Source organism: Sebastes fasciatus, chromosome 20 (genome assembly GCF_043250625.1).
Source record: "Sebastes fasciatus isolate fSebFas1 chromosome 20, fSebFas1.pri, whole genome shotgun sequence".
Lineage (NCBI taxonomy): Eukaryota > Metazoa > Chordata > Actinopteri > Perciformes > Sebastidae > Sebastes > Sebastes fasciatus.
The window spans coordinates 27,669,445-27,683,596 of NC_133814.1; the positions used below are offsets into that span (position 1 = coordinate 27,669,445).

Consider the following 14,152-nt stretch of genomic DNA (forward strand, 5'->3'; position numbering starts at 1 on the left):
CCACCACTAAGAGACACAAAACCGGCACTAAGAGAAACAAAACCACCACCAAGAGACACAAAACCAGCACTAACAGACACAAAACCGCCACTAAGAGAAACAAAACCACCACTAAGAGACACAAAACCACCACTAAGAGACACAAAACCAGCACTAACAGACACAAAACCGCCACTAAGAGAAACAAAACCACCACTAAGAGACACAAAACCACCACTAAGAGACACAAAACCACCACTAAGAGACACAAAACCACCACCAAGAGACACAAAACTACCACTAAGAGACACAAAACCGCCACTAAGAGAAACAAAACCACCACTAACAGACACAAAACCACCACCAGGAGACACAAAACCACCACTAAGAGACACAAAACCACCACCAAGAGACACAAAACTACCACTAAGAGACACAAAACCGCCACTAAGAGAAACAAAACCACCACTAACAGACACAAAACCACCACTAAGAGACACAAAACCACCACTAAGAGACACAAAACCACCACCAAGAGACACAAAACCACCACCAGGAGACACAAAACCACCACCAAATGACATAAAACCACCACTAAGAGACACAAAACCACCACCAAGAGACACAAAACTACCACTAAGAGACACAAAACCGCCACTAAGAGAAACAAAACCACCACTAACAGACACAAAACCACCACTAAGAGACACAAAACCACCACTAAGAGACACAAAACCACCACCAAGAGACACAAAACTACCACTAAGAGACACAAAACCGCCACTAAGAGAAACAAAACCACCACCAAGAGACATAAAACCACCACTAAGAGACACAAAACCACCACTAAGAGACACAAAACCACCACTAAGAGACACAAAACCACCACCAAGAGACACAAAACTACCACTAAGAGACACAAAACCGCCACTAAGAGAAACAAAACCACCACCAAGAGACATAAAACCACCACTAACAGACACAAAACCACCACTAAGAGACATAAAACCATCACCAAGAGACACAAAACCACCACTAAGAGACACAAAACCACCACCAAGAGACACAAAACCACCACTAAGAGACACAAAACCACCACTAAGAGAAACAAAACCACCACTAACAGACACAAAACCACCACTAAGAGACACAAAACCATCACCAAGAGACACAAAACCACCACTAACAGACACAAAACCACCACTAAGAGAAACAAAACCACCACTAAGAGACACAAAACCACCACCAAATGACATAAAACCACCACCAGGAGACACAAAACCACCACTAAGAGACACAAGAGACACAAAACCACCACTAAGAGACACAAAACCGGCACTAAGAGAAACAAAACCACCACCAAGAGACACAAAACCAGCACTAACAGACACAAAACCGCCACTAAGAGAAACAAAACCACCACTAAGAGACACAAAACCACCACTAAGAGACACAAAACCACCACTAAGAGACACAAAACCACCACTAAGAGACACAAAACCACCACCAAGAGACACAAAACTACCACTAAGAGACACAAAACCGCCACTAAGAGAAACAAAACCACCACTAACAGACACAAAACCACCACCAGGAGACACAAAACCACCACTAAGAGACACAAAACCACCACCAAGAGACACAAAACTACCACTAAGAGACACAAAACCGCCACTAAGAGAAACAAAACCACCACCAGGAGACACAAAACCACCACCAAATGACATAAAACCACCACTAAGAGACACAAAACCACCACTAAGAGACACAAAACCACCACCAAGAGACACAAAACCACCACTAACAGACACAAAACCACCACCAGGAGACACAAAACCACCACTAAGAGACACAAAACCACCACCAAGAGACACAAAACTACCACTAAGAGACACAAAACCGCCACTAAGAGAAACAAAACCACCACCAAGAGACACAAAACCGCCACTAAGAGAAACAAAACCACCACTAACAGACACAAAACCACCACCAGGAGACACAAAACCACCACTAAGAGACACAAAACCACCACCAAGAGACACAAAACTACCACTAAGAGACACAAAACCGCCACTAAGAGAAACAAAACCACCACCAGGAGACACAAAACCACCACCAAATGACATAAAACCACCACTAAGAGACACAAAACCACCACTAAGAGACACAAAACCACCACCAAGAGACACAAAACCACCACCAGGAGACACAAAACCACCACCAAATGACATAAAACCACCACTAAGAGACACAAAACCACCACCAGGAGACACAAAACCACCACCAAATGACATAAAACCACCACTAAGAGACACAAAACCACCACCAAGAGACACAAAACTACCACTAAGAGACACAAAACCGCCACTAAGAGAAACAAAACCACCACTAACAGACACAAAACCACCACTAAGAGACACAAAACCACCACTAAGAGACACAAAACCACCACTAAGAGACACAAAACCACCACCAAGAGACACAAAACTACCACTAAGAGACACAAAACCACCACCAAGAGACATAAAACCACCACTAAGAGACACAAAACCACCACTAAGAGACACAAAACCACCACTAAGAGACACAAAACCACCACCAAGAGACACAAAACTACCACTAAGAGACACAAAACCGCCACTAAGAGAAACAAAACCACCACCAAGAGACATAAAACCACCACTAACAGACACAAAACCACCACTAAGAGACACAAAACCACCACTAAGAGACACAAAACCACCACCAAGAGACATAAAACCACCACTAACAGACACAAAACCACCACTAAGAGACACAAAACCGCCACTAAGAGACACAAAACCACCACCAAGAGACACAAAACCACCACCAAATGACATAAAACCACCACTAAGAGACACAAAACCACCACCAAGAGACACAAAACTACCACTAAGAGACACAAAACCGCCACTAAGAGAAACAAAACCACCACTAACAGACACAAAACCACCACTAAGAGACACAAAACCACCACTAAGAGACACAAAACCACCACTAAGAGACACAAAACCACCACCAAGAGACACAAAACTACCACTAAGAGACACAAAACCGCCACTAAGAGAAACAAAACCACCACCAAGAGACATAAAACCACCACTAAGAGACACAAAACCACCACTAAGAGACACAAAACCACCACTAAGAGACACAAAACCACCACCAAGAGACACAAAACCAGCACTAACAGACACAAAACCGCCACTAAGAGAAACAAAACCACCACCAAGAGACATAAAACCACCACTAACAGACACAAAACCACCACTAAGAGACACAAAACCACCACTAAGAGACACAAAACCACCACCAAGAGACACAAAACCAGCACTAACAGACACAAAACCACCACTAAGAGACACAAAACCACCACTAAGAGACACAAAACCACCACCAAGAGACACAAAACCAGCACTAACAGACACAAAACCACCACTAAGAGACACAAAACCACCACCAAGAGACACAAAACCAGCACTAACAGACACAAAACCACCACTAAGAGACACAAAACCACCACTAAGAGACACAAAACCACCACTAAGAGACACAAAACCACCACCAAGAGACACAAAACCAGCACTAACAGACACAAAACCACCACTAAGAGACACAAAACCACCACTAAGAGACACAAAACCACCACCAAGAGACACAAAACCAGCACTAACAGACACAAAACCGCCACTAAGAGAAACAAAACCACCACCAAGAGACATAAAACCACCACTAAGAGACACAAAACCACCACTAAGAGACACAAAACCACCACCAAGAGACACAAAACCAGCACTAACAGACACAAAACCACCACTAAGAGACACAAAACCACCACTAAGAGACACAAAACCACCACCAAGAGACACAAAACCAGCACTAACAGACACAAAACCGCCACTAAGAGACACAAAACCACCACTAAGAGACACAAAACCACCACCAAGAGACACAAAACCAGCACTAACAGACACAAAACCACCACTAAGAGACACAAAACCACCACTAAGAGACACAAAACCACCACCAAGAGACACAAAACCAGCACTAACAGACACAAAACCACCACTAAGAGACACAAAACCACCACTAAGAGACACAAAACCACCACCAAGAGACACAAAACCAGCACTAACAGACACAAAACCGCCACTAAGAGAAACAAAACCACCACCAAGAGACATAAAACCAGCACTAACAGACACAAAACCGCCACTAAGAGAAACAAAACCACCACCAAGAGACACAAAACCAGCACTAACAGACACAAAACCGCCACTAAGAGAAACAAAACCACCACTAAGAGACACAAAACCACCACTAAGAGACACAAAACCACCACCAAGAGACATAAAACCACCACTAAGAGACACAAAACCACCACCAGGAGACACAAAACCACCACTAAGAGACACAAAACCACCACTAAGAGACACAAAACCACCTCCAAGAGACATAAAACCACCACCAGGAGACACAAAACCACCACTAAGAGACACAAAACCACCACTAAGAGACACAAAACCACCACTAAGAGACACAAAACCACCACTAAGAGACACAAAACCACCACTAAGAGACACAAAACCACCACTAACAGACACAAAACCACCACCAAGAGACATAAAACCACCACCAGGAGACACAAAACCACCACTAAGAGACACAAGAGACACAAAACCACCACTAAGAGACACAAAACCGCCACTAAGAGAAACAAAACCACCACTAACAGACACAAAACCACCACCAAGAGACATAAAACCACCACCAGGAGACACAAAACCACCACTAAGAGACACAAAACCACCACTAAGAGACATAAAACCACCACCAGGAGACACACAACCACCACTAAGAGACATAAAACCACCACCAGGAGACACAAAACCACCACCAGGAGACACAAGAGACACAAAACCACCACTAAGAGACACAAAACCGCCACTAAGAGACACAAGAGACACAAAACCACCACTAAGAGACACAAAACCGCCACTAAGAGAAACAAAACCACCACTAAGAGACACAAAACCACCACCAAGAGACATAAAACCACCACCAGGAGACACAAAACCACCACTAAGAGACACAAAACCACCACCAAGAGACATAAAACCACCACCAGGAGACACAAAACCACTACCAAGAGACACAAAACTACCACTAAGAGACACAAAACCACCACTAAGAGACACAAAACCACCACCAAGAGACACAAAACTACCACTAAGAGACACAAAACCACCAATAAGAGACACAAAACCACCACCAAGAGACACAAAACCACCACCAGGAGACACAAAACCACCACTATGAGACACAAAACCACCACCAGGAGACACAAAACCACCACTAAGAGACACAAGAGACACAAAACCACCACTAAGAGACACAAAACCGGCACTAAGAGAAACAAAACCACCACCAGGAGACACAAAACCACCACCAAGAGACACAAAACCACCACCAAGAGACACAAAACCACCACCAGGAGACACAAAACACCACCAAGAGACACAAAACCATCACCAAGAGACACAAAACCACCACTAAGAGAAACAAAACCACCACTAAGAGACACAAAACCACCACTAAGAGACACAAAACCACCACTAAGAGACACAAAACCACCACTAAGAGAAACAAAACCACCACTAACAGACACAAAACCACCACTAAGAGACACAAAACCATCACCAAGAGACACAAAACCACCACTAACAGACACAAAACCACCACTAAGAGAAACAAAACCACCACTAAGAGACACAAAACCACCACCAAATGACATAAAACCACCACCAGGAGACACAAAACCACCACTAAGAGACACAAGAGACACAAAACCACCACTAAGAGACACAAAACCGGCACTAAGAGAAACAAAACCACCACCAAGAGACACAAAACCAGCACTAACAGACACAAAACCGCCACTAAGAGAAACAAAACCACCACTAAGAGACACAAAACCACCACTAAGAGACACAAAACCAGCACTAACAGACACAAAACCGCCACTAAGAGAAACAAAACCACCACTAAGAGACACAAAACCACCACTAAGAGACACAAAACCACCACTAAGAGACACAAAACCACCACCAAGAGACACAAAACTACCACTAAGAGACACAAAACCGCCACTAAGAGAAACAAAACCACCACTAACAGACACAAAACCACCACCAGGAGACACAAAACCACCACTAAGAGACACAAAACCACCACCAAGAGACACAAAACTACCACTAAGAGACACAAAACCGCCACTAAGAGAAACAAAACCACCACTAACAGACACAAAACCACCACTAAGAGACACAAAACCACCACTAAGAGACACAAAACCACCACCAAGAGACACAAAACCACCACCAGGAGACACAAAACCACCACCAAATGACATAAAACCACCACTAAGAGACACAAAACCACCACCAAGAGACACAAAACTACCACTAAGAGACACAAAACCGCCACTAAGAGAAACAAAACCACCACTAACAGACACAAAACCACCACTAAGAGACACAAAACCACCACTAAGAGACACAAAACCACCACCAAGAGACACAAAACTACCACTAAGAGACACAAAACCGCCACTAAGAGAAACAAAACCACCACCAAGAGACATAAAACCACCACTAAGAGACACAAAACCACCACTAAGAGACACAAAACCACCACTAAGAGACACAAAACCACCACCAAGAGACACAAAACTACCACTAAGAGACACAAAACCGCCACTAAGAGAAACAAAACCACCACCAAGAGACATAAAACCACCACTAACAGACACAAAACCACCACTAAGAGACATAAAACCATCACCAAGAGACACAAAACCACCACTAAGAGACACAAAACCACCACCAAGAGACACAAAACCACCACTAAGAGACACAAAACCACCACTAAGAGAAACAAAACCACCACTAACAGACACAAAACCACCACTAAGAGACACAAAACCATCACCAAGAGACACAAAACCACCACTAACAGACACAAAACCACCACTAAGAGAAACAAAACCACCACTAAGAGACACAAAACCACCACCAAATGACATAAAACCACCACCAGGAGACACAAAACCACCACTAAGAGACACAAGAGACACAAAACCACCACTAAGAGACACAAAACCGGCACTAAGAGAAACAAAACCACCACCAAGAGACACAAAACCAGCACTAACAGACACAAAACCGCCACTAAGAGAAACAAAACCACCACTAAGAGACACAAAACCACCACTAAGAGACACAAAACCACCACTAAGAGACACAAAACCACCACTAAGAGACACAAAACCACCACCAAGAGACACAAAACTACCACTAAGAGACACAAAACCGCCACTAAGAGAAACAAAACCACCACTAACAGACACAAAACCACCACCAGGAGACACAAAACCACCACTAAGAGACACAAAACCACCACCAAGAGACACAAAACTACCACTAAGAGACACAAAACCGCCACTAAGAGAAACAAAACCACCACCAGGAGACACAAAACCACCACCAAATGACATAAAACCACCACTAACAGACACAAAACCACCACTAAGAGACACAAAACCACCACCAAGAGACACAAAACCACCACTAACAGACACAAAACCACCACCAGGAGACACAAAACCACCACTAAGAGACACAAAACCACCACCAAGAGACACAAAACTACCACTAAGAGACACAAAACCGCCACTAAGAGAAACAAAACCACCACCAAGAGACACAAAACCGCCACTAAGAGAAACAAAACCACCACTAACAGACACAAAACCACCACCAGGAGACACAAAACCACCACTAAGAGACACAAAACCACCACCAAGAGACACAAAACTACCACTAAGAGACACAAAACCGCCACTAAGAGAAACAAAACCACCACCAGGAGACACAAAACCACCACCAAATGACATAAAACCACCACTAAGAGACACAAAACCACCACTAAGAGACACAAAACCACCACCAAGAGACACAAAACCACCACCAGGAGACACAAAACCACCACCAAATGACATAAAACCACCACTAAGAGACACAAAACCACCACCAGGAGACACAAAACCACCACCAAATAACATAAAACCACCACTAAGAGACACAAAACCACCACCAAGAGACACAAAACTACCACTAAGAGACACAAAACCGCCACTAAGAGAAACAAAACCACCACTAACAGACACAAAACCACCACTAAGAGACACAAAACCACCACTAAGAGACACAAAACCACCACTAAGAGACACAAAACCACCACCAAGAGACACAAAACTACCACTAAGAGACACAAAACCACCACCAAGAGACATAAAACCACCACTAAGAGACACAAAACCACCACTAAGAGACACAAAACCACCACTAAGAGACACAAAACCACCACCAAGAGACACAAAACTACCACTAAGAGACACAAAACCGCCACTAAGAGAAACAAAACCACCACCAAGAGACATAAAACCACCACTAACAGACACAAAACCACCACTAAGAGACACAAAACCACCACTAAGAGACACAAAACCACCACCAAGAGACATAAAACCACCACTAACAGACACAAAACCACCACTAAGAGACACAAAACCGCCACTAAGAGACACAAAACCACCACCAAGAGACACAAAACCACCACCAAATGACATAAAACCACCACTAAGAGACACAAAACCACCACCAAGAGACACAAAACTACCACTAAGAGACACAAAACCGCCACTAAGAGAAACAAAACCACCACTAACAGACACAAAACCACCACTAAGAGACACAAAACCACCACTAAGAGACACAAAACCACCACTAAGAGACACAAAACCACCACTAAGAGACACAAAACCACCACTAAGAGACACAAAACCACCACCAAGAGACACAAAACCAGCACTAACAGACACAAAACCACCACTAAGAGACACAAAACCACCACTAAGAGACACAAAACCACCACCAAGAGACACAAAACCAGCACTAACAGACACAAAACCGCCACTAAGAGAAACAAAACCACCACCAAGAGACATAAAACCACCACTAAGAGACACAAAACCACCACTAAGAGACACAAAACCACCACCAAGAGACACAAAACCAGCACTAACAGACACAAAACCACCACTAAGAGACACAAAACCACCACTAAGAGACACAAAACCACCACCAAGAGACACAAAACCAGCACTAACAGACACAAAACCGCCACTAACAGACACAAAACCGCCACTAAGAGACACAAAACCACCACTAAGAGACACAAAACCACCACCAAGAGACACAAAACCAGCACTAACAGACACAAAACCACCACTAAGAGACACAAAACCACCACTAAGAGACACAAAACCACCACCAAGAGACACAAAACCAGCACTAACAGACACAAAACCACCACTAAGAGACACAAAACCACCACTAAGAGACACAAAACCACCACTAAGAGAAACAAAACCACCACTAAGAGACATAAAACCAGCACTAACAGACACAAAACCGCCACTAAGAGAAACAAAACCACCACTAAGAGACACAAAACCAGCACTAAGAGACACAAAACCACCACTAAGAGACACAAAACCACCACTAAGAGACACAAAACCACCACCAAGAGACACAAAACCAGCACTAACAGACACAAAACCACCACTAAGAGACACAAAACCACCACTAAGAGACACAAAACCACCACTAAGAGACACAAAACCACCACCAAGAGACACAAAACCAGCACTAACAGACACAAAACCACCACTAAGAGACACAAAACCACCACTAAGAGACACAAAACCACCACTAAGAGAAACAAAACCACCACTAAGAGACATAAAACCAGCACTAACAGACACAAAACCGCCACTAAGAGAAACAAAACCACCACTAAGAGACACAAAACCACCACTAAGAGACACAAAACCACCACCAAGAGACATAAAACCACCACTAAGAGACACAAAACCAGCACTAACAGACACAAAACCGCAGACCGCTGTGCAGAGCTGAGATCACAGACTTAAGTCCGGAGCACATATACAACGTCAGGAGCGCGTGTCGGCTGTGTGATGCATGCGTGTGGTGTTCACACTAGCTGCGTGTCGGCTGCGTGTCGGCTGCGTGTCGGCTGCGTGTCGGCTGCGTGTCGGCTGCGTGTCAGCTGTGTTTCTGCTGCTGCTTTCAGCTCTTTCTTTCTGCATAGAGTTTGCCTTTTAATGGCCATTTAACTTCATGATAAATGTGATTTATATCTATTTTAGACAGAAAGGTTAAGAAACGTGTGGTAATTAGTAAATAATAGTAATAATCCACAATTGAAACTCCGTTCTATATTCATTCATGGAACTCTCCAAGTCACTGCATGTTCTACAGCACTGTCCGGCGCATATTTCAGAATAAAAGCCTTGTGTTAACAAATGAAGGAATTCGGTCCATAGAAAAAATGCCGGAGGGCTTTTATTTTGAAATGAAAGCAGGAAGTGTTGATTTAAACCCCATACTTTATCAATTCATGGAGCTCCCCAAGTCACTGCAAGTTCCACATCACTGACTGCTCATATTTCAGAATAAAAGCCTCGTGTTAACAAATGAAGGAATTCGGTCCATAGAAAAAATGCCGGAGGGCTTTTATTTTGAAATGAAAGCAGGAAGTGTTGATTTAAACCCCATACTTTATCAATTCATGGAGCTCCCCAAGTCACTGCAAGTTCCACATCACTGACTGCTCATATTTCAGAATAAAAGCCTCGTGTTAACAAATGAAGGAATTCGGTCCATAGAAAAAATGCCGGAGGGCTTTTATTTTGAAATGAATGCAGGAAGTGTTGATTTAAACCCCATACTTTATCAATTCATCGAGCTCTCCAAGTCACTGCAAGTTCCACATCACTGACTGCTCATATTTCAGAATAAAAGCCTTGTGTTAACAAATGAAGGAATTCTGTCCACAGAAAAAACGCTTGAGGGCTTTTATTTTGAAATGAAAGCAGGAAGTGTTGATTTAAAAATAAGTCTTTACTTTTTTCCATCTCCGTAACATATTCTACTGATAGACATGTAAACGGTAGTAATGTTGCTGATATGATGTTAATATACAGTCAATAGATCACCTTCACTGTCTGTTGTTGCTGTGACGCGGCTCGCGGGAAAAATAGTCAAGACCTATATTCTATAAAAGAGACGCTGCTCTAACCTGTTAACACGGACGCCGAAATAAAAAACAACACGCCACGCAGCCGCCACGCAGCCGCCACGCAGCCGCCACGCGCTCCCAACGTTGGATGTGTGTCCACCACGTTAGATCACAGACTGAGATCACAGACTGAACTGACTAAACATGTTACTGATGATGAACCTTCATGAACTTAACAACAGTTCTATAATTTAATAATAATGATGTCTGATTTCATCAGCAGGTGACATCAGGTGATCATGTTCTGACACGTTACATCATTTAATGATTTAAGAAAGGCTGAATTTATAACTGAGATCATCTCTCAAGGACTCTCTGCTGCAGAACAAAGACTTTATATAAATATATAAATCTATAAAGACGTCTTTATAATCAAAGTCCCCAACAGACCTGCAGCTGCTCTAACGTTCCAGAGACTTCACATGTCCTGATCATTGATCCTCCACCAGCTGATCATTGATCTTCTACCAGGGGGATGAAGCTGATCATTGATGGTTTCTGTGTTTCAGGGTCGTCTCTACTACGTCCGTGTGTCGGCGTACAACATGAAGGGCTGGGGTCCTCCTTCCTCCTCCCTTCCTCCATCTGCTGCTCCATCCAGTGAGTTCATCCCTTCTTTACTCTTTCTTCTCTGTTTAATCTGATTATCACTCATCTACATTTACATCAACACATTTCACACTTTTTTTCCTGAAATGTTTTGGACTTTTTTCATTTTTCTTTTGAGGGACTTTTTTAAGTTTTTCACACTTTTTTTTCTGATATTTTTTTGAAATTTTTAAGACTTTTTTTTGGACAGTTTTTGGACTTCTTTTTTTTTTTACATTTTTCAGACCTTTGTTTTGGACATTTTTTTGACATTTCTTGGACAAAAGCCCTCACACATTCACATATCTGGAGGTCAGAGGTCAAGAGATCCCTTTGAAAGTGACCATGCCAGTTTTTCCTCGCCAACATTTAGCGTAACTTTGAAACGTTATTTAACCTCCTTCACTACAAGCTAGTCTGACCTGGTTGATACCGATGGATTCATCAGGTTCTATAGTTTCATATGATACCAGTATCTTCACTCTAGCTTCAAAACTGAGCCGCTCCGCTAAGTTGCGTTAACACCCTGAGGGTCATCACTGTAAAGAGGTAAAGGTCAGAGGTCAGGCGTAAACAGTGAGCCAGCTGTGAATCTTCTGGATGTTCTCAGGTTGGAACATTTCGGTTTCATCTCTCCGTCACGACTCTCTTTCTCTCTTTCTCTCTTTCTCTCTCTCTCTCTTTCTGCTCACACAAGTACTTCAGCCTTGAGCTGTATGTGTGAGTGTGTGTGTGTGTGTGTGTGTCTGGCTTTGTATGGAAGGTTTCAAGTGTGTGTGTGTGTGTGTGTGTGATTGTGTGTGTTTGTGTGAATAGGTCAGTGGTTGTGTGATTTAAAGAGACAGAGAACATGACTACACCTCTCTGATGCTCTCTGAGTTCATCCTGTGATGGTTGAGATATTTAACAGGGAGAGAAACAGCAGTGTGAACCTCACGGTGGCGCTAGAGGACGGGTCATTAGGGTTCATCCTCTGGGGACCACCAACGTCTCCACCACGTCCGTCCAGCTAGTTTAACATCACCTGCTCTGGATTCTACTTTCATTTTTTTATTTCAGTTTGAAAATTAGACTTTTGTGTGATGATGGAGGAAGTCTGATGGATGGAGCGGCCCTTTTTGTAAATTTGTGAGGTTTTTCTTGTAAATGTACCACTTCAGAATATTAAATGTTTTCTTGTTAATTTTCCATTTAAAAATCTCAGAGAATGTCCCAGTTTTTTTTCTTGTAAATTTTTGAACAGGTTTTTTTTTCTCTCAAATGTATGACTTTATAATCTCAGAGAATATCTATAATATATAAGTTTTTTTCTTGTAAATTTGTCTGTTTTTTTTCGTAGATTTACCACTTCAGAATATTCTATATTTACTTGTAAATTTTCCACTTTATAATCTCAGAGAATGTCCCAGTTTTTTTTTTTTTTCGTTACTTTACGACTTTAATCTCAGTTTTTTTTCTGATAATTAAAAAAATTTTCTCACAAATTTATGACTTTATAACGTCAGAGGATATTCCAGTTTTGTTTGTTCTAATCTGATGGATGGTACAGAGCCTGGGAGCCTGGGAGCCTGGGAGCCTGGGAGCCTGGGAGCCTGGGAGCCTGGGAGCCTGGGAGCCTGGGAGCCGTAAAGAGAACCAAATAAACAAATCACTGCCACCATTTATTCATGAGTGCACACGTGATCTAATCCAGTTCTGCTGTTCTCCGATACCTGCTGAGTGTGAGGAGAGAGGCAACACGAGGTTCTTCCTCTGGAGAGTTAGCGAGGAGGACAGGAGGCTGAAATAACGTCTTGTAGAGGACGTCTTCTCTGAGTCTGTCCTCTGGTCGTCTGTCCAGATTGGAGGGAGAGCGACGGTCGGGAGCCCCGGAGGCGAGGCCACATCGAGGCCATGGAGCGTCTGCTGCAGCAGGTCCGAGCCACTCACACCCACTACTGCTGCGGAGGTGAGTGGAACATATATATATACATATATATATATATATGTATATATATATATATATGTATATATAATAAATATAATACAGGAAGCTGTCTCCTAGGATGTCTCTCTGGTAACCTCATCTAAATGCACGTTAAAGCTCCACTCATCACTATTTTTCATATTAGCATCGACTCAAATGACTCAAAGAATATTCAAGTTTTTGTCCTGTAAATTTGTGAGTTTTTTCTTGTAAATGTACCGCTTCAATCTCACAGAATATATATTTTTTCTCAGAAATGTACGACTTTATGATCCCAGAGAATATCCGAGTTTTTTTAAGGTTTTTTTTTAATCATAAATTTACGACTTTGATTTCTGACATTATAAGTTTTTTCTCAGATATTTCAGATTTTTT

At 42.7% G+C, this 14,152-nt stretch overlaps 2 protein-coding genes across 4 annotated transcripts in view; both read left to right on the plus strand.

Annotated features, from left to right (window-relative positions):
* cox11 (cytochrome c oxidase assembly homolog 11 (yeast)) overlaps positions 1-14,152 on the plus strand; it is a 173,257-nt gene that overhangs the window by 112,831 nt on the left and 46,274 nt on the right. The gene's annotated exons all lie outside the window — the stretch shown is intronic.
* ankfn1a (ankyrin repeat and fibronectin type III domain containing 1a) overlaps positions 1-14,152 on the plus strand; it is a 113,410-nt gene that overhangs the window by 78,674 nt on the left and 20,584 nt on the right. For all 3 annotated transcript variants that reach the window (XM_074620724.1, XM_074620726.1, XM_074620725.1), the window contains exons 13-14: positions 11,733-11,823; positions 13,652-13,759. In XM_074620724.1, the coding sequence (XP_074476825.1) occupies positions 11,733-11,823; positions 13,652-13,759 (199 nt within the window). The remainder of the gene's footprint in view (positions 1-11,732; positions 11,824-13,651; positions 13,760-14,152) is intronic.